Genomic DNA, 21,829 nt, shown 5'->3' with positions numbered 1-21,829 from the left:
AAAATACAACCCTGCAGAGCAGCGAGCGCGGCAAGGCCGAGGACCAGACGAAACGCATCCAAGGGACGGAGAGGGAGCGGACCCGAGCTCCCCAAGGCGGGCCGCTTCCCACCCTCAGAGGCGGCCGCTCGCCACCGAGGTCGCGGTGAGAGACCCACCCGACGACGGCGCACGCCGCGCTCCGGTCTGCGTTCGGAAACCTCGGACCGGCTCGCGGGCCCGGGCGTGGAACCCCCGACACAGGACGCGGGAAAGCAACGAGCCCCAGCCACGCCGAGTTCCAACCGCCGCGGGAGCCGTTGGGGACGCGCCTCCTCGGCCGCAGCCCCGCCCCCGGCGCAGGCCGTGCGTGGAGCGGCGCCGGGCACGGGGCCTGTCGGGACTTGAGGTCCGCGAGCGAGGCCCAGCCTCTCCCCCAGAACTACACTTCCCACAGTCACCGCCGCGACGCCCATTGGTGGGAGGGGAGCCGGGGCGCCGAGGCCGATGGGGTGCCAAGTGGGCGGTGCTGACGCCGGGCCTGCGGGAGCCGAGGTCCGGGAGGGTGTGCACGCGGACGGCGGGCTCCGCCCTCAGCCCCCACCCTCGGTAGGCCGGCGTTTCCCCCGTGAGAAACGCCCCTCCGTCCCGGCCTCCGCCTGGAGTGTCTTCAGTCTCCGAGTTTCCCTGCCCGCCTTGAGGAGTCCGGGGGGTAAAGGTGGGGCCGAGGCGCCAGGAACACCTCCCCCCCCACGCCTCTTTCAGCCCGAGGTCGGCCCGGCAGGGATGGGCGGCGAGATCTGGCTGCCCTTCCCGGTAGTGCTCTTGGGTGCTCTGCTGCTGCCGGGGGCGGCCGGCTTCACGCCCTCCTTAGACAGCGACTTCACGTTTACCCTTCCGGCGGGCCAGAAGGAGTGCTTCTACCAGCCCATGCCCCTGAAGGCCTCGCTGGAGATCGAGTACCAAGTAAGTGCCGAGGCCGAGCCAGCCTCCTTCCTTCTGCGTAGCTGCGCCTCGCCGCCTCTCACCCGCTCGGAAACTTCCTGCCGACGGCGCGAGTGGTGGAGGGGCGAGTGTGCAGGGCGAGGCCGCCAGGGACGCGGGCAGGTTCCTGCGCAGGCGCACGAGGCCCGGCGCTCGCTGGGGCTGGGGACCGAGACGCCGGGCGGGACTTGGAACCACTAGCCGCGCTCCAACCCTAACCCTGACCCTTTCCTCCCGTCGGAAAGGGGCCAGCTCTGGTGATGTCGGTCGTTTTTCTCTTGGTTTCATAATTCGCCCAAGGCTTTTCTAGCCCGGACACGCTGCAGTCCTGGGAATTTCACAATACAGGCCTAATACACGTTCTCCTTAGTCATTGGATGAGATGGTGACACTTGCTTTAATCACCCCCACCACTCTCACCCAGTTCCGGTATTATAAATCTACACGGTCATTGCTTCAGTTAAGGATTTTTGAACTGTGACCATGTGATTATCACTAAATCCTATTTTGGAATGTTTTTAAAGGGGCTATTGGTGTGTTTAATGGTACATTTTTTTCTCAGTTATATATCCATTTAAAAACCAAATAGATCTAATTGTATATTAAAACTTTATAATCTTTCATTCAGCATTCTTAGCCTTTCTCTCATACCATTGCTTTCTTTTTTTTTACTGTCTGCATAATATTATGGGGAATTGTCTTGATTTATGTAGTCATTCTGGTAGAGAGTAATTTCTAAGAAGAAATCTTGTTAGCTCCAATACATCTGATTTCAATGTTTCTAAGAAGCACTGCAAAAACAAAAAACAAAAAACCTTGGTATGGGTCATCTTTAAATTTTTTACAAGTTACTTAATTTTTAACCAGATGTTAATTTTTTATAGTTGATGTAGAGAATTTTTTTCAAAAACAGGTCACATATAGAGCCAAGTAGAATTTTCATCCAAAGGAACTTTAGAATTAGATTTATAGATGCATAAAGTAAGCATAGAGAGTAAAGTATCTGATGTCATATAATTAGTGAGCAAAACTGAGGCTAGATCTCAATATTTCTTGATTTCCAGTCCAGTTCAAAGTTCATTTACTGAACAATTACCATGTGTCGATAATTGAGGGTGGAGGGTTGGACATGGAGGAGCCAACGAGCAAAAGAAAGAGCCCTTTTCAAGGATCTTAATATTTAAGTACTGGGTCATAAACAAATAATTTCAGTAAAATATGGTTAGGTGCTATTGGAGGAGGGCTTCTTCTAGGGTTTCAGAAAATGATTTTGGGAGAAAATAAATTGGAATCTAGAAAGATGCTTAAGTGATACAGGAATGCAAGGAAGGAGGGACATTTCAGGAAAAGGAACAAAATGAATAGACAGTTCTGAAAATGCATAGTATGAGTATTTTAGCAGTGGGCAATGTGTAGTGGACACTACAAGTGCAGAGTTTTTGTTGGCTTTCAAGACTATAAAGTCTAGGGAGGAGAAGAAAAAGAGACTGGAGCAGTCAGGAGGCTAGATCATGAATCATGAATCTTAGCTTCTGTGCCATGCTGCTTAGCTTTGACCTTTTTCTGTATGAGGGACATTGAAGATTAATAAGCACTGTGGTAAGAGTCAAAAGTGTTTTACAATGTGGAAGGTGGACTTAAGGAGGGCAAGATTAAAGGCAAGGAAATCAACTACAGGGTTAGAGAAATAGTCTAGATAAGAAAACAATTTTTATTGCTCAGAATTCATCAGTATTTACCCAGGTATTAAGGAAGAAATCTATTTTAAACTACTGACCTTTTATGATTAAGAGCTCCAACAGTAGAGAAAAAAAATGGCTAGGTTGAAATCCTGACTCTGTCACATACTACCTGTATGATCTTGAACAAGTTACTTAACCCTACACTTTTAAAATCGAAATGGTACTAGTAAAAGTTGATTTGACCTAAGTGTTCATGTACCATCCCTGACGCTTAGTAAACATTAAATGAATGTTAGCTTTTTTTTTTACATTTACACATATTGAGTTATGTAGCTGGTGTGGTTTAGCTTTATATTTTGCATCTTTAATCACTCTCAAAGGGACTATTCCCCTAAAGCATTCTCCCTAAACAATGTAATCGTTTTGATTGAGAAAAGAAGTAAAATTGTTAAGTGTCTGTTGTCCTAGACAGTGTTGGAACAGTTCATAGGGTGGAAATCATCTTCAGCCCTTTGTTTGCATTTTCCAACTCCGTGATTAATTTTCCAATGACTACAAGCTACTGGGTTTTGTTTTAGTTTTTAAAATGTCAGGGAACAGGGAGGGTGGGTAGAGTGCATGCTTAGCATGCTTGAGGTCCTAGGTTCAATACCCAGTACCTCCGTTAAAAAAATAAAATGTCAGGGAACAGACATTCTAGACATTGTCCTTGGTTTACTGTGACATACTGAACAATTTTAACCATTACTTACTTTTCAGGTGTAGCAGGACACTTAGGATAATTGACCAGCCCCACATTGTATTAAGTTCTTGAAATTTTTTAATGTCAATACATTTATCTTACAAATAAAATAGATCACTTAAAACTTTAAATTATTGACTGCTTAATTTGTGTAAACATGCTGGGTATTATAGAAGCAATGATGAGAAGAATATCCTCCCTGCACTCATGCAGTCTTGTGAGGGGAAGGACGTTTATCAAAGTATTATACTAGTAAGTGTGAAGTTAGAACTCTGCTAAGTGCTGCTGTGAAGCTAAGTTCATAAGCTATGAGAGTGTTTAGTAGGAGAGCTTGTTTTCATCCGGGAAATGAGAGAAGACATCCTAGAAGTGGAATTCAGATCTGTGGATGGCTTACTAGGGATAACAGAGGAGGGGGAGTGCTGGGGAGTGGAACAAGGCGATGGGTGAACTGAACAGCATGTGGCAATGCGAGGCTCTGAGGAAGAAGACTGAGTAACACTTTGAGGGACTGAAAGACTATTACAAAGCAGGGAAAGTGGCAGTCGTCCAACATGATCCATTGAAATCATTGGGAAGTTTAGTTTCAGATTATGGTACTGTTTTATTTTATATTTTCAATAGATATTTTGTATAATTTTTAAGTTACCTTCTGTATTTTTAAATACCATTTTAACGATTTCATGAAGCATGACAGTCACTACCAATAATATCTTTTGCTTTGCTCACGTCTTTGCTTAGTTTTTTTATATTGCTTGTTTTTTGATTTAATGGATATGGTTTTGGTTTTTTTGGAGGATAACCTTGAGTAATACTTTTGAGCACTTTGAGTACTTGGATATCTGAAAATGGCTTTACATTTGCTTTCACTTCAGTAAACATAATTTCTTCATTGGGGAACACTGAAGACATGACTCCATTGTGATTTCTGCATCTGGTGTATACGCAGGCGTGCTGGTGCCAGTTCTTGCTTTTTGCAGTTCTCTGCTACTTCGCTTTGGAAGTTTCTAGGTTGTTCTTTATAAATCCGTTGGAAAAGTCAGTAGGGTTTTTTAACCTTGTTTCATTTATCCTGCTTCACATCTGTTAGACCCTTTTAGTCTAAAGATTTTTATCTTTTGGCGCAGGAATTTTTATTCTCTTAATTTGATAAATTCCTCTCTTCATTTCTCTTGGTCCTCTCTTTTTGAAATGCTCTAGCTGGTATTTGAAATCTTTAGCTCTGTCCTTCATACAGGTCTTACCATTGCCTTCAGACTTTCTGCCTATACCTTTTTACCTCGTTCTGAGAATTTCTTGGCTCCTTCTAGTTCTCTGATTTTTAGTCTCTATCCTTGTCCATTCTGCTGTCATTACATTTGTTAAGGCTTTATTTTGGCAATCACATTTTTGTTTTTTCTAAGAACTTTTTCATATCAGCATCTTCATTTTTTAATGAATTTTGCATTCTTGATTTTCTCTGAAGATATATAATACAATTATCTGATATATAATACAAACATCTTAAAGTTTATTTATATTATTTTTTCAGAATTTGATTCTCTGAGAAAAACCAATAACATGAAAATCAGGGCATCAGTTTCAGCAAACACTTGATGATTCTCTAGTCTGTGGGAGAATTTTGAGATTGATAGGTATTGGTAGCTCAGTGGACTATCTTCCAGAAATTCCTTACTCTTCAAACTGTTAACAGCTTTCCTAGATTTCAAGTGTTGTTATGGATTATTTGTACTGTTATGTTTTCTTCATTTCATTGAGATTTAAAGAAGAAAAAGAATTATGTCTATTTAGCTAGCCATTTGAAACCAGTTCTGTTGATTGGTTAAGTAGAGCATAGGAGTAGGTAATATTTTATCTTGTTCCATTAAAGCCACCAAGAAAAAAATAAAATGATGTTATATAAGAAAAAGAGTAGCCTTTGGAGGCAGATTGCTGAGTTCAGATTTTGACCGTGCCACTTGTTTGCCATGTTGTGAAGGATAAAGCACCTGAAACAATGTGTGGCATAAACTGTGCTTATTAGCTGCCATCGTCACCATCATCAGGACATTTGGAGACTGTAAAGGAAAAGGTTATGTTTATTGTCCAGTAAGGAAATGGCTTACTTGGATTATACAGTTCATATTGGGAAATAGATGATGCGTTGAAGTCGGTTGGAATCAGATCATGGAGGCCTTGGGTTCCAGGCTAAGAAGTAGCTAATTATTATTTTACTGAGGAGGAAAGAAACTCAGAAGTTACATAGCAAACCCTAAATTGCCCAAGTTGAACTCTCTTCTGTGTTTCTTTCTACTCTGCAGGGCTTTTCAATGAAGGCACTGTTTTAGGAAGATTATTTCGATAATACCCATAAGGCCTAAATGTAATGATGGCAACAGGAATTGGCACCAAAGGGACATGTTCCAAAAATGAATGGAATTTTGAACCAGATGGTCTTTGTGCTCCTTTCTAGCCCTAAGATGAGTCTGTTGACCGTCTTACCCTGTGGGTTTAAAAATGAAATCTTCTCATAAACGATCTACTTAATATAACTTATTTTCAGAATTTGTAAAATGTGTTATCTCCTTCTGTGCCTTTCTGTAGGTTTTAGATGGAGCAGGATTAGATATTGATTTCCATCTTGCCTCTCCAGAAGGAAGAACCCTAGTTTTTGAACAAAGAAGATCAGATGGAGTTCACACGTAAGTAATCACTTCGTTGAGCTCTTCAGTCCGAATCATGCCCCTGGGCTGCTGGCGGAGCCGGCAGGCTCAGCACATCTGATACTAAGTAGCAGAATCAAATGCTTCCATATGAACGTTTTAGTCCGTCCTTGATAGTGGTCTGTCTTAAGCTAAAATGCCTTCTGTTAACCTCCTTTTTGTTTAGGCACGTTCTTTTGATCTTGACTGAATGTTTGCTTTGCTTGGGTTAGGTAGGTATTCCCTAGGTACGGCACTCGGTCTGTTGTGGCCTTCTGAGCCTGCCTTTCTGGACAGCACAGGCGTTTTCCATCTTAGCTAGAAGTTACTATTGCAGATATGTGTCTTAAAGTTCCTTGAGCTGCTAGCTCTATCTTCTTTGCCTGTTGTTTTCTTTCTTAAAACAACAGAACAATACACCTCTACATGTGTAACTTTTTACTTTACTTGAACCTCACTCTTTTTAGATAATTAGAAGACCTGAAAGTAAAAAGATCTGACCACAGGAAACCATAGAGAAAGAAAATACTTCTTATAACTCTTTGAGTTTAGAGTTTGATAAAAGGGCCATACATTGTCCTTTGATGTCTCACTTCTCTTTGCTCGTATCTCAGAGGTGTTAGTCTGTTCCAGTCTATTATTTTACTGTAGCACTTTCTTTACTCGTTATTATGTTCGAACTGTTTATAGGAATAAGAAGAGCAAGTATGGAGTGTCTAATATTTGCCATAAACTGGGCTTTGCATTTTACATGCTTCTAAATTAATCATTCCAACGCACTGTGAGATAGATTCTTTGATTCCCCAATTCCCATTTTACAGACAAGGAATCTTTACAGACAAGGAGGCTCAGAGAAATTAAATAAGTCTGCAGGGATACACATTTATTAAGAGGAGGAGGCAGGATGAACTAAAATTCCTGCTTTCTACCATACGATGCTTAGAACATCTCTGGCACATAGCACTATGTAAGTACTAGCTATTGTTATAATTTATTAGCCTTTGTTAGTCAAAGTACCTGGCATGTAACTGATACTCAGTAATTACTGAATACATGTATGAGTGAACGAGAGTGGGGGGGAGTGTCTCAACCATAATTTTTTAAGATACTCATTTAAAACTGCTTTTGAAAACGGCATTTTTACCTATGCAGAGCTCAAAAAATTTGCACAAACTGTTGATAAATATAAGAGGAATAGTAATTTTAAAAGTCAGTTAAGATTGATATACATGGAATTAACTAAGCTTTCTCTTGATAGGTGTATGAACAAGAAGTAAAAGTGTAGTTCATCTTCAAATGTCAGAATATGGAAAATGTATAGAATTTCTGCCAATTTAAATTTCTTTCTAATTTCCTGCTTTCAGTTATAGATAAATTAAAATTAACTGTTGGAGGGAAAGTATCTTACTGCTTTTTTGCATAGAATTACCTCTCATTAAACCACAGGAGAAAAGAATGAGTTTATAAGAATTCACAGTTATTGAGTTCTTTTGATGTGCCAGGTCACTGTTCTAAGCACTTTACATGTATTTTTTTTATTCTTCCCTACAGTCCTGTGAGGTACATGATATTATTATTTTACCAATGAAGAAATTGAGGCACAGAGCAGTTAAGTACATTGCTGAAGGTTACACAGCTAATGAACAGCGATGCAACGATTTAAAACCAGTCAGTCCAACTCTTAACCAGTACACCAAATTTACAAATCTACTTTCTAAAAATTAGACTTAAACAGAAATTTTATCTTTAGTTATATTAACTTTTTAAAGGCAACTAAAATCTCAGTTATACCACTGAAATAGTTTTTTTTTTCCTTAAATTAAATCTTTGAAACAAATACTGTCCCTTCCGGAAGTCAGGGTAGTAAAAATGTCTCCAGACAGAGCCTTAGACAGCGTAGGTAATACCTGTTTGTCTAGCACTGCCTGCAATGAGGAGGAGTCATATATAAAAGCATTTTTCTAAACCACTGAATTAATAGTACCCAAACTCACACCAGACGACTTAATGCTAATTCTTTTTCTACTTGGAAGGAAAATTTACTCTTTTGTCTGCTTTTATTTGGGTAATATTTTGTATCATTTGCAGTAATAAGAGTCCTTTGTATTAAAGGCAGGCAACACAGATTTAGAAAGAGGTTAATATAGGAATGACTAGAAAGTAGTAAACATCTTTTTTTGTGTGTTGTATACACGTGCTAAACTCCTGAGTTTATCTGAGTCAGTGCTTCTCAGACATTTTTCATTTCTCCACCGTCCCCATGTAGCCTTTTTAGGCACTTTTTCCCTCATCATCTCCCATGAAATTTTAATACCAAAGATATACCACATGCCCTTTTTTTTTTTTTTTTTTTACTGTATATCTGTCTGTGCTTTATCTATAAAAAGAATAGTTAACACAGCTTACCCTTTTTATCCATTGCAGGGTTAAGAATGGCTAAATAAAGTTGGGTTAAATAAAACTAAGACAAAATTAAAAGATTTAAAAACCATTAACACTAACTTTGTATTTTCTGAATAACTTTTAATATAATTTATTTGCTTATATATTGTTAATTATATATGCAAATTAGCAATTTATAGACATAAGAGTAATGTAATTAAAATTTTTTAAATCATTCCATTTTTCAAGAAAAGTAGAATGATTGAAACAAATTACATTAATTTCTTTCAGTGACCTTAAACTTTTGCTTGATGTGGGAAAATAACTTTAGCTACTCAAAAAGTCATTCAGATATTATTGACTTTTTCCCCTGTGTTTGGCATAGTTAACGATGAGTTGAATAACCTTTGTAAAATTAAATAATAAAATATAAACTAGTTTTATTCAAACTCCCTCCCAAAATTCAAGATTAAAAGAGATAAAATATATGAGAGCAGTGTGTAAATTATGAAGGAGTGTACAGGTATTGGTGGCTATTTTTATTTATAATATATATGCTAAAATCTAGTCACATTCCTAAGTAGTTAGGCTCACAGAAGGCTGTAGAGAATAACGCCAGGCAGCCAGACGCACACATCACCAGGGAGCCTGTGGCATCAGCAGGCATGTGCAGGCCACCTCGACCATGACTCCTGGATCAAGCAGTCAGTCCATCTACAGTCCTCCCGTCACAGCTGTGTGCTAACATTTTGTAGCACTGGTCCTGCATACATTTTGTATATCTTTCAAGAACTCATGGTGCTTGTGATATGCTCAAGAAAATCCAGTAAGAGAAAATTAAATACAAAGGAACAAGATTTTGTCAGGTAGGATTGAGCTTTGGAGGGTCACAGTACCACCATATCTAAGATTTTTCTGCCCCTCTTGAGCAGTTTTCACCCTTAGGGGGCAGTATCCCTCCACCGAGAATGCACAGTCTAAGTGAATTCTGCCCTTCAGAATAGTCACCTTTGGTGGTTATACACTTACTGTAACAGTGATGCCATTAATCAGAATATAGTGGGAAAATTTTCTCAGGAAATGCCCCACATCTAGGTCATGTTACATAACAGTCATGACATTTCATTGTTTTATTCCTTTTAATATTGTTCCCTGCTGTGTTCATACCAGCATTTGCTTCAGGCTCCTTCCAAAGGTGAAATGCACTCTCAAAAGACAAAGGTGTGTCATGATTGAGGAGACTGTGAAGAATACAGGCTGGCTCTGAACAGTACTGTAGAGAGATCAAGTAACTTGAGAGGCAGAAAACCCAGCTTCACCTGTGCCAATAACAGGCTGCGTGATCATGGGCAAGTGTCTTCATCTATGTGTACTTTATTCTACTTACCTTGAAAAGGTCAATTGTGCCCAGTTTCAAACATGAGGGTAAGGGTTAAAAGAGAGAAAATATATGAAAGCAGTGTGTAAATAATGAAGGGGTATACAAGTATTGGCTATTTTTATTTATCGTATATATGCTAAAATCCAATCACATTGCTGAGTAGTTCTCTCTTATGCTTCAACAAAACAGTTAAGTCAGAAAAGGGGGGGGAGAGGATGGAGATTGGCTTAAAAGATGTGAGAATCACATGTTGCTCAGAAAGTTGTAGAAAATAATATAAGCTGCCTCAAAATTTAAGCAGTCCAGCATATTGGAGATCCTTGAAAATCATTTAGACCAACCTTCCATGAATAGTCACAACAAAAACTAAAACATTTTGAACTTTGAACTTTTTTTATGGCCAGCAGTAGTTCATGTCATTAGCCTGTGCAATATTTTGTTTGTTAAAGTTTCTCTCTACAAAAAAATTATTAGAAAACTACTTTGCTAAAGTAACTCTGCCCAGGCCAGTTATCTTGACTGTGACACTAATGGGATCAAGATCCTAAGTTCAGTTTAGATGTGAGTGGCATTTATTCAGTAAAGGTAATGCCGCTTTGAGTAAATCTCTGGTTGTTGGCCACTGAACGCATCCCTAATCTTTGTAAACGATATTATAAAGATGTACTTAATTCGTAAGGGGCCTGGAAGAAAGCATTTAGGACAATCCATCACTTTTAATTTTTAAAAAAAATTTTATTGAAGTATGGTTGATTTATCATGTTGCGTTAGTTTCAGGTAAACAGCAAAGTGATTCAGTTATCCATATATGTTCTTTTTCAGATTCTTTTCCATTATAGATTATTACAAGATATTGAATATAGTTCTCTGTGCTATACAGTAGATCCTTGTTGATTATGTATGTTATATATATAGTAGTGTGTATATGTTAATCTCAAACTCTTAATTTATCACTCCCCCCAGTCTCTTTCCCCTTTGATAACCAGTTTGTTTTCTATGTCTGCATCACTGCTTTTCATAACAAAACAAAACAAAACTCACTTTACGGATTAATCTCAATTAAAGGGGAGGTTTATAGTGATATTTCCGTATGAATTGAACTCATTACAAATTATTTTTAATAATGTGCAAATATTAAGGTTCATTGTGAATTACCATGTATCTAGGTTTTTAATCCTGTTCTCTTCCAAAAATTAGGTCAAGATTATTTACCATAATTCACTGAGTAAACACCAAGCACATCTTAAGTTGCAAGTACTTGAATGTATACTTCCAGGTTGCCACTTTCCCAAGAAATTATTAATTATCTTTCAATATTAAAGAAATCTTTCTATCAACAAGCTATCCAATTATTATAAACCATGTTATTTCTTCTCTTTTATAGTAGTCTTTCCTTTGATCCCAGATGGAAGTACAGATAACTGAAGACATGTCCTTTTTTGAAATACAGGATAGAGACAGAAGTTGGTGACTACATGTTTTGCTTTGATAATACATTCAGTACCATTTCTGAGAAGGTGATTTTCTTTGAATTAATCCTGGATAACATGGGAGAACAGGAGCAAGAACAAGAGGACTGGAAGAAATACATTACTGGCACAGATATGTTGGATATGAAACTGGAAGACATTCTGGTCAGTATGGTCTTTTAATAAAACAATAAAAATTACTAACATCCAGAGACCTTACTACATGATAGGCACTGAGCTAAGCATTTTATCTGCATTAACTCATTTATCCTTACTTACCTCTATGAGGATTATCATCTCCATCTTTTCAATGAGGAAAATTATGACTTAGGGATATTTTGTAATGTTTCTGTCACATAACCGGAGAGAGGGACAACTAGAATTTGAACACAGACTCCCTTAGAACGTTCACAGACAGAAGAGTGTAATGATCTGTGGCATACTTGCACATAGAGTAAAACTGAGTAATTTGTATACATTTAAGATGTACAGGCATTTTTCTTCTCACAGCATAGTTTTTATAACATGGAATCTGATTTTACTTGATTAATTAATTTGGCAATACTGTTAACATTACTCAGACCAAACCTAGCAATTACTATCAGAAGCTAGCACTATACTCAGGAGTAAAAACATTTCGATTATGGCTTCTTTGCTTGTATTGCTTTATGCTTTATGATAAATATGCATAATGAAATGTAGTTTTATACATTTAGCAGAGCAGTCTGAAATTTTGTGTATATTTTTTGCATTTAAATGAGGACTTTAAGCAAATCTCTTTTTTTTTTTTTTTTTTGCCATCAATACCTTGACATCATTTTGAATCTCAATTTACCTTATATTCATGTAGACAATTTATAGTTGTCAAGGCATTTTTCACCAGGACCCTGCTATAAAAATAGTTTTTTTGGAAGATGTACAACTTAGAATGCCTCTTGGTAAGCCTGTTTTATAAATGTGATCCTGGAACATTTTTGTATTAAAAACAGATTATACTTTTGGATGTATAGTAATAAGAGCATCTAAAATTGAAATATTTCTAATTTCACTACTACTTTGTGAGATAAAAACATTGTATGTCTTGCTGGATACCAAACTGGACCAGACCAACATTCAAAGAAGAAAATATTACAAACGCATAGTGCATTATGTAAATACCCAAAAGCTGTCATCAGTTAGGTTTTTTAAAACATAGTCGTTTTCTTACTGTTGTAAGGGCTAAGAAGACAATGTATGTCTAAATTACTGGCACTATGCCATGCAAATATATTTTCATATTACCTATTTTCAATTCACAGTAGCTTTGTTCTTTTTTTAAATAACTAATTGTAAGCAATAAATACATCATGAGGACTATTCCATAAACTTTATGTAATAAAGATCTTTAGGTAATCTAAGTAGTACCTGTCTCTTAATTAAAATTATATTTGGATATTAAACTAATATGAGTACTGTGAAGCACATTTTTTAATTAACTTAAAACTACTGAGCATTGTTTTATACTAAAATTATTTTATTTATCTCCAGGAATCCATCAACAGTATCAAGTCCAGACTAAGCAAAAGTGGTCATATCCAGACTCTGCTTAGAGCATTTGAAGCTCGTGATCGAAACATACAAGAAAGCAACTTTGATAGAGTCAATTTCTGGTCTATGGTTAATTTAGTAGTAATGGTGGTGGTGTCAGCCATTCAGGTTTATATGCTGAAGAGTCTGTTTGAAGATAAGAGGAAAAGTAGAACTTAAAACTCCAAACTTGGGTGTTTAACGTTGAAAAAAAGGACAGAAAAATGCAATAAACTATTACAGTCGACTATTAATAGTCTTTTCCAAAACATTTTCAGGCATTATCATAAGTATAATTTCAGTGTGAAAGAAAAGTCTTCACTGTCATCTGTACAAGTAATCTTACTGTTCCAGTTGTACTTAAGTGTATAACAAATAACTTACAGGGTACAGATACAAATGAATGAAGCCATATTAATAACGGCAGTTTCCTAATTTGAAAAAATTTTGCAATTGTCTTAGGTGATTTAAATAAATGAACTTTGGGTCTAAATGTAACACCAGACAATGTTTTTAAAAGATTCTCTTACCCAGAAATTTCTTTGTAAATGTGACAATTGCAAATTGTAGAATTTTTCAGTATATTAAGTTATAAATCACCTGCAAATTACCTAATCATGGATATCTTCAGAAGACAAAGACTCAACTTTTTCCATGTATCTCCTATGATGTAAATACAAGCATAGCTATGAAAAACAGATGGGAGATTTTTTAGAACCAAGTATGTTTCATTTTAAAACATAGGCAGAAAGCATTAGTTTTATATACTTAGCCTGTACTCATAAAAGCTGACATTTTGAATAATTCTTAAAAATGCTGTCAAACTTACTAAAATTAGGACAGATTTTCACTTTGAAGTGAAGAATAGTTATAGATTGCTCTCAGTCTCCCTAAGGATACATTCTGTCTAGTCCTTAACTAAGATATAGGATCTTAAAATTAAATGTGAGGGAAAATAATTTTATTTTGTATTACCAACAGTGTTATGTTAGTTTTAACATATTTACTGACTTAGATGATACATTATTACCAGCAGTTGTGAAGGAAATGTTGCTAAAAGAATCCGGGCCTAATATAAATATCTCCTTTTTTGAGTTCTCAAAATCAATAAAGAATAAACTCAATATAAAAGAAATAAGGGAAATCTGAGAATATCCAGTCAAAATAAAGTTGACTTAAACTATAAATAAGTATCTGGAATCTGGTTGGCTCATAATAATGACTCAATCCTAATATCAATCATGAGATTAATTTTCAGTTAACTGGAAGAAACTGAGTTTTGGCTGTGGGTTTTATTTTTTACAATTGTTTTATTCTGTTTTGAATTATCTTTCAATTATTCAGGTACATTTTATGGAACATAAACTCTCCTGGGGGTACATATTTATTACAGTTTTTATTGTAACATACATAAAATGACATTTCTGACCACTTTATTTACTGACATTCAAGCAAGGATTGGAAACCCACAGAATTCCAAGTTTAAACACTCAGTATGTGAGTGACCGTATCGGCTCTGCCATCCCCTCTTACTCAAGTACTAGTAATTTAGTTACATTATGAATGGCATAGAGTTTTTAGGTTACACCCATTTGTAATATTGTTTATGACGTAGGAGTTCAAAACAATCAACTTACAAACTTGAGTGCAGAACAACGTCTGTAGGTTAGAACTGCTGGGACTGTGAATGAGCAATAATGATATCCAGAGAGTGGTTTCATCTGTAATTTACACTTCAAGAGTGGTCCAGAAAGAGATACATTCCCCCCTATTCTTTTTGGGAGAATAGAAGCTTAGGTTTCCCTTCTCTGAACCTTTTTAAAAATGAGATACATAAATGCCATCCATAGATGACTGAGTACCTTAACTGGCCAAGAAAGTGCTTTATAAGTGTTCAGGAGTAGCCCCTGTAACACAAGGGCCAGTAAGATTATTGCCCATGAGGAGCCCCCCCCGTCCCCTTCTGCTAAACTCATGGTGAGAAGCAAAAAAGTACTATACCTAATGAACAACACAGACACAAACTACTGCATCTTTCCCACGAAACTGTGATTAAGATTCTACCTCTTAACGTATGGCTGGTTACTGTGCTGTGCTCCGTCCGACTCCTTCCCTGACAATGACTTTGTTACATCCTCGTCCACATGTGATTTGTGCCACTAATTTTACACCTTTGGTTCAGTGACTTCTCAATATATAATAATGGCCTTATTTGGAGAACAAATTTAGGAATATTGAGGACAATTTTATTTTTATAGACAAAGCGAAAAGAGAGATTATTTAAGAAGCATGTTACCTGTATTATCTAAAAAGTAAAATTTGTAAGCAAAGAACTAAATTCTTTAATATTTCTAAAGGAATATTGTTTATCTGCATCATATGGTTTTATAATGTCAGTATTCAGTTTTGAAACTGAAGTTAGGCTAAAGTTGAGTAAGCTATTTATCACTTAATATGCTTTTGTCTTCAGGTTTTAATTATGTACACTTTTAAAATACAATATTTAAGGCCTAGAGTTCCACTATGATTTGCATTCGGTTCATTAATGATTGCTGTTCTTTCATGTGAACGTCAAGACATAGAAGGTGAATAAGTAGTTGAAATAACATTGAAATGAATTACAAACTGACATGTAATTTTACGTTAGGTGTGTTTATCCTTCTTAAGCATTGTGTCCTAAAATTGATAAAAAATTGAGTCCCTGTAACTGTATGCTTCCCCAAAGAAAAGTCTTTATCTGAAGTTTTTAAATAAATGGATTCATTCTGTGATGGTTTTTTCGTTGAAGTGTGATAATGCACAGTCAGTGTCGCTCAGACTTCTTGATAGCTGTGGACGCAGCCACAGTAAATGAAGAGTGAATGCTGCGCTGAATATATATAGTAAATGTTACAAAGAATGTATTACTTACCTGCCAGTCATTGTAAGTGCTGTCTCATCCTTAGAACCTTTATTGATGTCATCTTAGCCCCTCCATTTGAAAACCCATACTTCTCTGCACTTTTTATCGTGTATCATTCTACCCTGCATTAGAGTTCTGTTTATATATGCACTTACTCTTCTGTTGCCCAAACATGCATTGTAACTAAAAGGTGCTCAGCATACAGAGGCAAACAAAGGGCATCAGTTCTGAAAGTCTGGGATGCCAGGTAAGCGCCCAGGGAGCTTGTCCTCCTCCTCTGCCCCACTGCGGAAATAAGAGCGTGTAAGAGTCCAGAGCATGGTGAAGGCTGGCATGTTACTGGTGACTTCCTTCGTACCACTCTTCCTCCACAAGCTGGTAGGGTTCCTTAGGCACCTTTCTGCTTCTGCATTCCCATCACTTTCCGGTGTCTGGGCTTCTAGAAGGCTTGTATTGTTGGAAACTGGAGCCATAATTAACACTTAATGTGTATCTGGGAGAAGGACACAGAATGAAGAATCCAGACCTAAGATGATGTCCTGAGAGCACATTGAGATAGACTCTATGGATTCCCGCATCTGGAAGGAAAAGTGAGAAAACAGGGCAGGAAAAAAATTTGGAGGTCTTCAATGACCATGAGTCAACAGCAAAATGAACAATAAGAATCAGTTGTCCAACAGTGAGATGAACTCCCTTACATGTAAAGGAAGGGACTGCTCCCCAGTCCTGGAAGTTTTCGAGGGGCAATAACGATCAGACGTTGTGAATGGGATTCTCTCTCTCTCTAATGGGGGTACTGGAGATGGAAGCCAGGATCCTGTGGATGCTCAGATGTGCTCCACCACTGAGCTCTACCCACCCCCAGTGAAAGGGGTTATGTCTACATCTGGAATAAAATGGAAGGATGGCCTAATAAACATGAACTTTCTATTCTTAACTTCAATTCCAAAAACACTCAGTAATACTACTGATAGGAGAAAGCTGAAAGAAAAGGCGAGAGCTTCAAAAGACACATTTTAGAGTTCTTTTGCTTGATTCTTGCTTGTCAAAGAAAATGACATACTTAGGTATAAATCTAACAAAACATGTACAGGATCAGTATGAAACGACTGGCGAAAGAAAACCTAAATAAATAAACATACCGTGTACAGAGACTGGAAAGCTCGGCATAGTAAAAAGGTCAGTTCTTCCTTAATCTACAAATTTAACATAATTCTTAGCAAAATCCAGCAAAATTTCATTTTGTTTTTTGTAGACAGGGACAAGCTTATTCTAAAGTTTATACAGAATGGAAAGGCAAAAGAATAAGACAATCTTAAAAAAATAGTCTACCCTACGTTAACAGCTACAGGAGTCAACACAGTGTGGTTCTGGTGCAGGGACAGACACATAGATCAATGGAACAGAGATTCTGGAATACACCAAGTCCAACTGATTTTTAACAAAGGTGCAAAAGCAATTCAATAGGGAAAAGACAGCTTTTTAAATAAATGGTGAAGCAATTGGGACAAACAGGTAAAAACATGAACTTAAAACTATAAAGCTTTTTGGAAAAAAATGAGAAAATCTTCAGGACTTAGGTCTAAACAAAGAATGTCCACACTCAACAGCAAATAAACCCATAAAAGGAAAAACCGATAAACTGGACTTAATCAAAAGTGAAAACTTTTGCTCTATGGAAGACTGTTAACACATTGATCGCTACTTCACCCAAAGCTGGGTGACAGTTGTTTTTCCTCAGGGGCACTCAGTCCACAGTGAGCGATCAGCATGTTAAGGGGATGAAAAAATAAGCTGATAACGGAGAGAAAATAGATGGAAACCACGTATCCTAGAAAGGACTAGAGTATATAAAGAATTCTCAAAGCTCAACAGCAAAAAAATTAGCAAGTGACATGAACAAACATTTCACTGAAGAAATATGTGGATGGCAAATAGGCACATGAAAAGACGTTCAGCATCATTAGCCATTAGAAAAATTCTAGTCACTACATGTCAACCACAGTGGCTAAAATAAATAAATAGTTACAACATCAAATGCTGGTAAGATGTAAGAGAAGTTGGATCACACTCACGTGGTAGTCAGTCTGGAAAATATTTTGGCAGTTTCTTTTAACACTATATGCACTTACTATGCACGCCAGCATATATATTCTTGGACACATCCCTGAGAAATGAAAACATAAGCTCAAATAAAAGCCTGCACACATATTCTACATAGCAACTTCATTTGTAATAGTTCAAAATTGGAAATAACCCAAATGTCCTTTAAAGAGTGAATGGTTCAACTTTGGTACAACCATACTATGGAACACAATGAAGCAATAAAAAAGAACAAACTATTGATACATGCAACAATTTGGATGGACCTCAAAGGAATTATGATTAGTGGGGAAGAAATTGTAGAAGTTTATACACTGTATGAGTCCTTTTATGTAACATCCTTGAAATAACAAAATTATAGCAATAGAAAACAGATTAGTGGTTGCCAGGTGTTAGGAATGGAGAGAAGAAAGGGAATGTGGCTAAAAAAGTCAGGCTTGTTGTGGAACAATTCAGTCTTGATTGTGATGGTTACACAAATATACATGTTATCAAATTCACAGAGCTATATACACACACAGAAATGAGTGCTTCTAAAATCAGTAAAATCTGAATAAACTCTGGATTGCATCAATGTCAATTTTCTGGATTTGATATTGTAGTATACGTACGATGTCACCATTGGGGGAAACTGTGAAGAGTACACAGGAACTCCCTGTACTTTTTGTTTTTTGCAATGTCTTGTGAATCTATAATTATTTCAAAATAAAAATTTAAAACAAAAATGGGGCAGGTGAATTTTATACCTGAAACAGACATTAGTGTGTTATAATATACATATTTCTGAATGAACCCAGGAATGAGTAAATAATTTAAATAAAACCAAAATATTCTTATTGAAAAAACAATTGTCATTTTAGGTATTGGTTCAGTTCTTAAGGATTTATTTATTAGCAGGAAGGTGAAACACGGTATTCTTCCAGGTGCTAAGGAGTTGAGCCTGATCGTTTTTACATGAAATATGAAAGAAGAGTCCAAAGTTAACCTTTTTTTTCCTTTTCAGAGCAATTACATTTCCCAAAATTGTCCAGAGATTATATTACCAATAAGTGGTTATTAGAATACCAACATAGGAAGACTACACCTACTTCTCAAATGTTGAAAAATCATTATGTGAATCTCAAGAGACGCTATCCTTGACTTTTTCAAATGCTGACTTTTCAGTGGACAATCATGGAATACATGTATAAGGAAAATCTTAAACATTGTATGATTGATTCCTTCACCCATAAAGGTAACAAAATCTGTTGTAAAGGATTTTAGAATTAAGACATATACAGGACATGCAACTGAGAAACAACTTACTAAGTATAATACAAACCATTGTAAGTTCTTTATTGCCAAAGGGACATACATTTAAAAACAAGTGTGCTGGTAATTACTATCCTTTGGATAAACAGCAAAGGAGAAAAGACTGCAAAGTTCAGTTTGTTTAGACAAAGGAGCACTACGTCTAAGGGCTTATGTCCAAACAGAGGAGAGCATTTCCTCTCTGGCACTCAAGGGCAGGTCAAGGTGTGCTACCTTTGCTTCCCAGTAGCCTCTAGTACCCATTACATGCATCACAGTATACCCAAGGCAAAGTTTAATATTTCAGAAAAAGGAAAATTTGATCACTATGTCCAGTACTTCGGGGAATACAAAAGCAAAGAATCTGCCTTTAAAGAGTTGACAGTGTAAATGGGGAAGAATACTAGTAGTAATATTCAGGAATTATCAGCCACTCATTTTTCCAGCTTTGTCATTAGTTGCTCCAGGAAGTTTTGCCAGATCCCTCAAACTTAGGTTGTGCCCCTCTTCCATGCTCCCTCTGCACTTCCCTTTCAAATCACTGATCACACTGTATCAGACTTAAGTTACACTAACCCTCTACTAGACTCTGATATCTGAAGGCAGAGAATGTGTCTGTTCTGAACACTGCACCCAGCATGATGCCCAGAACACATTTGTTGTGCCACAATGCCAGAAGAGTGTTTGCTGGAACAAAGATGAAGCACACTATTAAGCGGAAAGTGAAGTTTCAAAACAGCATGAACAATCCTCTTTCAAACAGAGATAGGCTTGAAGGCTATGGCTTATACACCATTATCTCCAGATTGTAGAACTTGGAGGATTTTCAGAACTATAAACTGTTAAGTTTTGTGTCTTCTGAATTTTTCACTGAGAAATATTTTTTATATCATAGTTAGGAAATAGTAAATTTTTTTCACTTGGGGTAAAAAACAAGTTGTTAAAAGATTTCCTCCTGTTTTTTCTCATCTACCTCCTCCGTCCTTCCCCATCATCGCCTCTTTCCTCTAAATCGCATCTTCACTCTCTTGGAACCACTTCACTAATTCTCCTTTTTGTTGCCAGCTAATACGCAACAACCGGAGGGTAGGCAGAAAAGCAATACATTAAGAAACAAATGAGCATTATTTCCTCCAAGTCAGGTTTAGATGAGGAAAAAACATTACTTTTAACCCCAGATGTGAGCAATTTCTATTACGAGAAAATCCATAATTGGAGACTATTGTAGCTTCCTCATGAAGGGAATGGATTACTTACTGATTGTAGCATTTAACTAGTTTTCAAGTTTTACTACTATAGATACAGCAAATGCTTGACATTTTTTAACCTAAATTTTTATTTGTCAATACCAAAAACATAAGTATAATTTTTAAAGAGGTCAGTTTCACTAACTACTTGAAATATTTTAATGCTGCTTTCTGGAGATTGCCGAGAAAACCATGACATTTTCACTCACCGTTTTGAGTATCTTATAACTTTTATGTATTATTGTTAATTTTTCTTCCCAGGACAGAGTACTTTCCTTATTTTTTTTTAAACCCAAACTGTTTGCACATTAGTCTTTTTCAACATTTCTTTTTAAAAAATACTTTCAGGTTTGATTTTTATTACAACCTGCTTTTTGTGCAATACCGTTTTGGAGCAGTGTGGACTTCTGAATACCCATTACAGAGGATCTACTTGGAAAGCCCCAGGAAGTATTCTCTTGAAAACACTTCCAAGTGCTTTTGCTTCAAGTAAGCTTTCAAATAAAACAATACAATGGCTTCCCACTATATAGGTATTACATGTTTCAACAAAACAAATATGGTTTTTGTTCAGCTAATACCTTAAATCTGCTCTAATCATTATTTCTATCCTATGATAGCAGGTAAGACCCTTAAATTTTTTATTAAAAAATGTCTTCATACCTTCCACAGTACAACCATGAAGAAATTTGAGTGTTCTAGGTCTTTGCTTAAAGAATGGTTCATCGATTGTACCAAATATGCCACACTGATGAGGGATGTTGAAGGTAGGGGAGTAGGTAAGTGTGGGTGGGGAGGGCTATGTGGGAACTCTGTATTTCCTGCTCAATTCTGCTGTAAACCTGAAATTGCTCTAAAAATAAAGTCTATTTAAAAAAAAAAAGAATGGTGATGAGCAAGTGTTTAATAAGAAGGAGCAGAAGTTTCTGGGAAATGCCTAGTAGAAGTGGCAGCTCTTATAGTGTTCCCAGTCCCACCTCTTCTCCTACCTCAGATTTACCTCAATTTGGGATTAGCGCTCGCTGGCTGTGCACCTTTCTCCCTCTAACCCATTCTGCACACCGGGGCCAGATCAACGAACACACAGCTTAGCCCAGCAGTCCCATCAGTAGCCAGGTCACGTCCAGCCTCGGCCATGTCACACTACCCAGGCCCGACCGACCTTCTCTGTGCAGGCTTCATGCCTTGGCTTGCTCTTCCTGCTCTGTGCAATGCCCTAATATTAATATATTTCCTTCCCCACAGATCCCTACCACCAATAATTCCTTCTTCCCAAATGTCCTCCACAGCCGGGCTCCAGGCAAAACTAAGCTCTCCCTTCCCTTAAATCTTCCTGGCACTCTTGACAGTTAAATAGCTCAGTGTAGCATTCTAAACCTCCCAGCAAAGAGGAGGCAATTGTTACCTACCTCACATTTTTC

At 37.4% G+C, this 21,829-nt stretch overlaps 1 protein-coding gene across 2 annotated transcripts; it reads left to right on the top strand.

Annotated features, from left to right (window-relative positions):
* The first annotated feature begins 553 nt into the window (after positions 1 to 553).
* Positions 554 to 15,637, top strand: TMED5 (transmembrane p24 trafficking protein 5). Of its 2 annotated transcripts, XM_006190911.3 has the most exons (5): positions 554 to 945; positions 5,971 to 6,068; positions 11,282 to 11,465; positions 12,184 to 12,238; positions 12,828 to 13,037. In XM_006190911.3, exons 1-5 carry the CDS (start codon positions 766 to 768, stop codon positions 12,887 to 12,889), a joined length of 579 nt encoding a protein of 192 aa, XP_006190973.1. In that variant the 5' UTR covers positions 554 to 765; the 3' UTR covers positions 12,890 to 13,037. The 2 variants fall into 2 exon arrangements, with proteins under 2 accessions (XP_006190973.1, XP_006190972.1); XM_006190910.3 differs by lacking the exon at positions 12,184 to 12,238 and having other exon boundaries at positions 570 to 945; positions 12,828 to 15,637.
* Positions 15,638 to 21,829: the final 6,192 nt, after the last annotated feature.

The sequence above is a fragment of the Camelus ferus genome, chromosome 9 (genome assembly GCF_009834535.1).
Source record: "Camelus ferus isolate YT-003-E chromosome 9, BCGSAC_Cfer_1.0, whole genome shotgun sequence".
Lineage (NCBI taxonomy): Eukaryota > Metazoa > Chordata > Mammalia > Artiodactyla > Camelidae > Camelus > Camelus ferus.
Note: the sequence above shows the minus strand (reverse complement) of the source record. Positions and strands in the feature narration are given on the sequence as shown.

What these genes read in the sequence shown, in the direction of transcription:
- TMED5 (XM_006190910.3), top strand. Translation starts at nt 766, where the DNA reads ATGGGCGGCGAGATCTGGCTGCCCTTCCCGGTAGTGCTCTTGGGTGCT. An exon ending in CGCTGGAGATCGAGTACCAA is followed by an intron (nt 946 to 5,970) that starts GTAAGTGCCGAG and finishes GCCTTTCTGTAG; the next exon opens with GTTTTAGATGGAGCAGGATT. An exon ending in AGATCAGATGGAGTTCACAC is followed by an intron (nt 6,069 to 11,281) that starts GTAAGTAATCAC and finishes TTTGAAATACAG; the next exon opens with GATAGAGACAGAAGTTGGTG.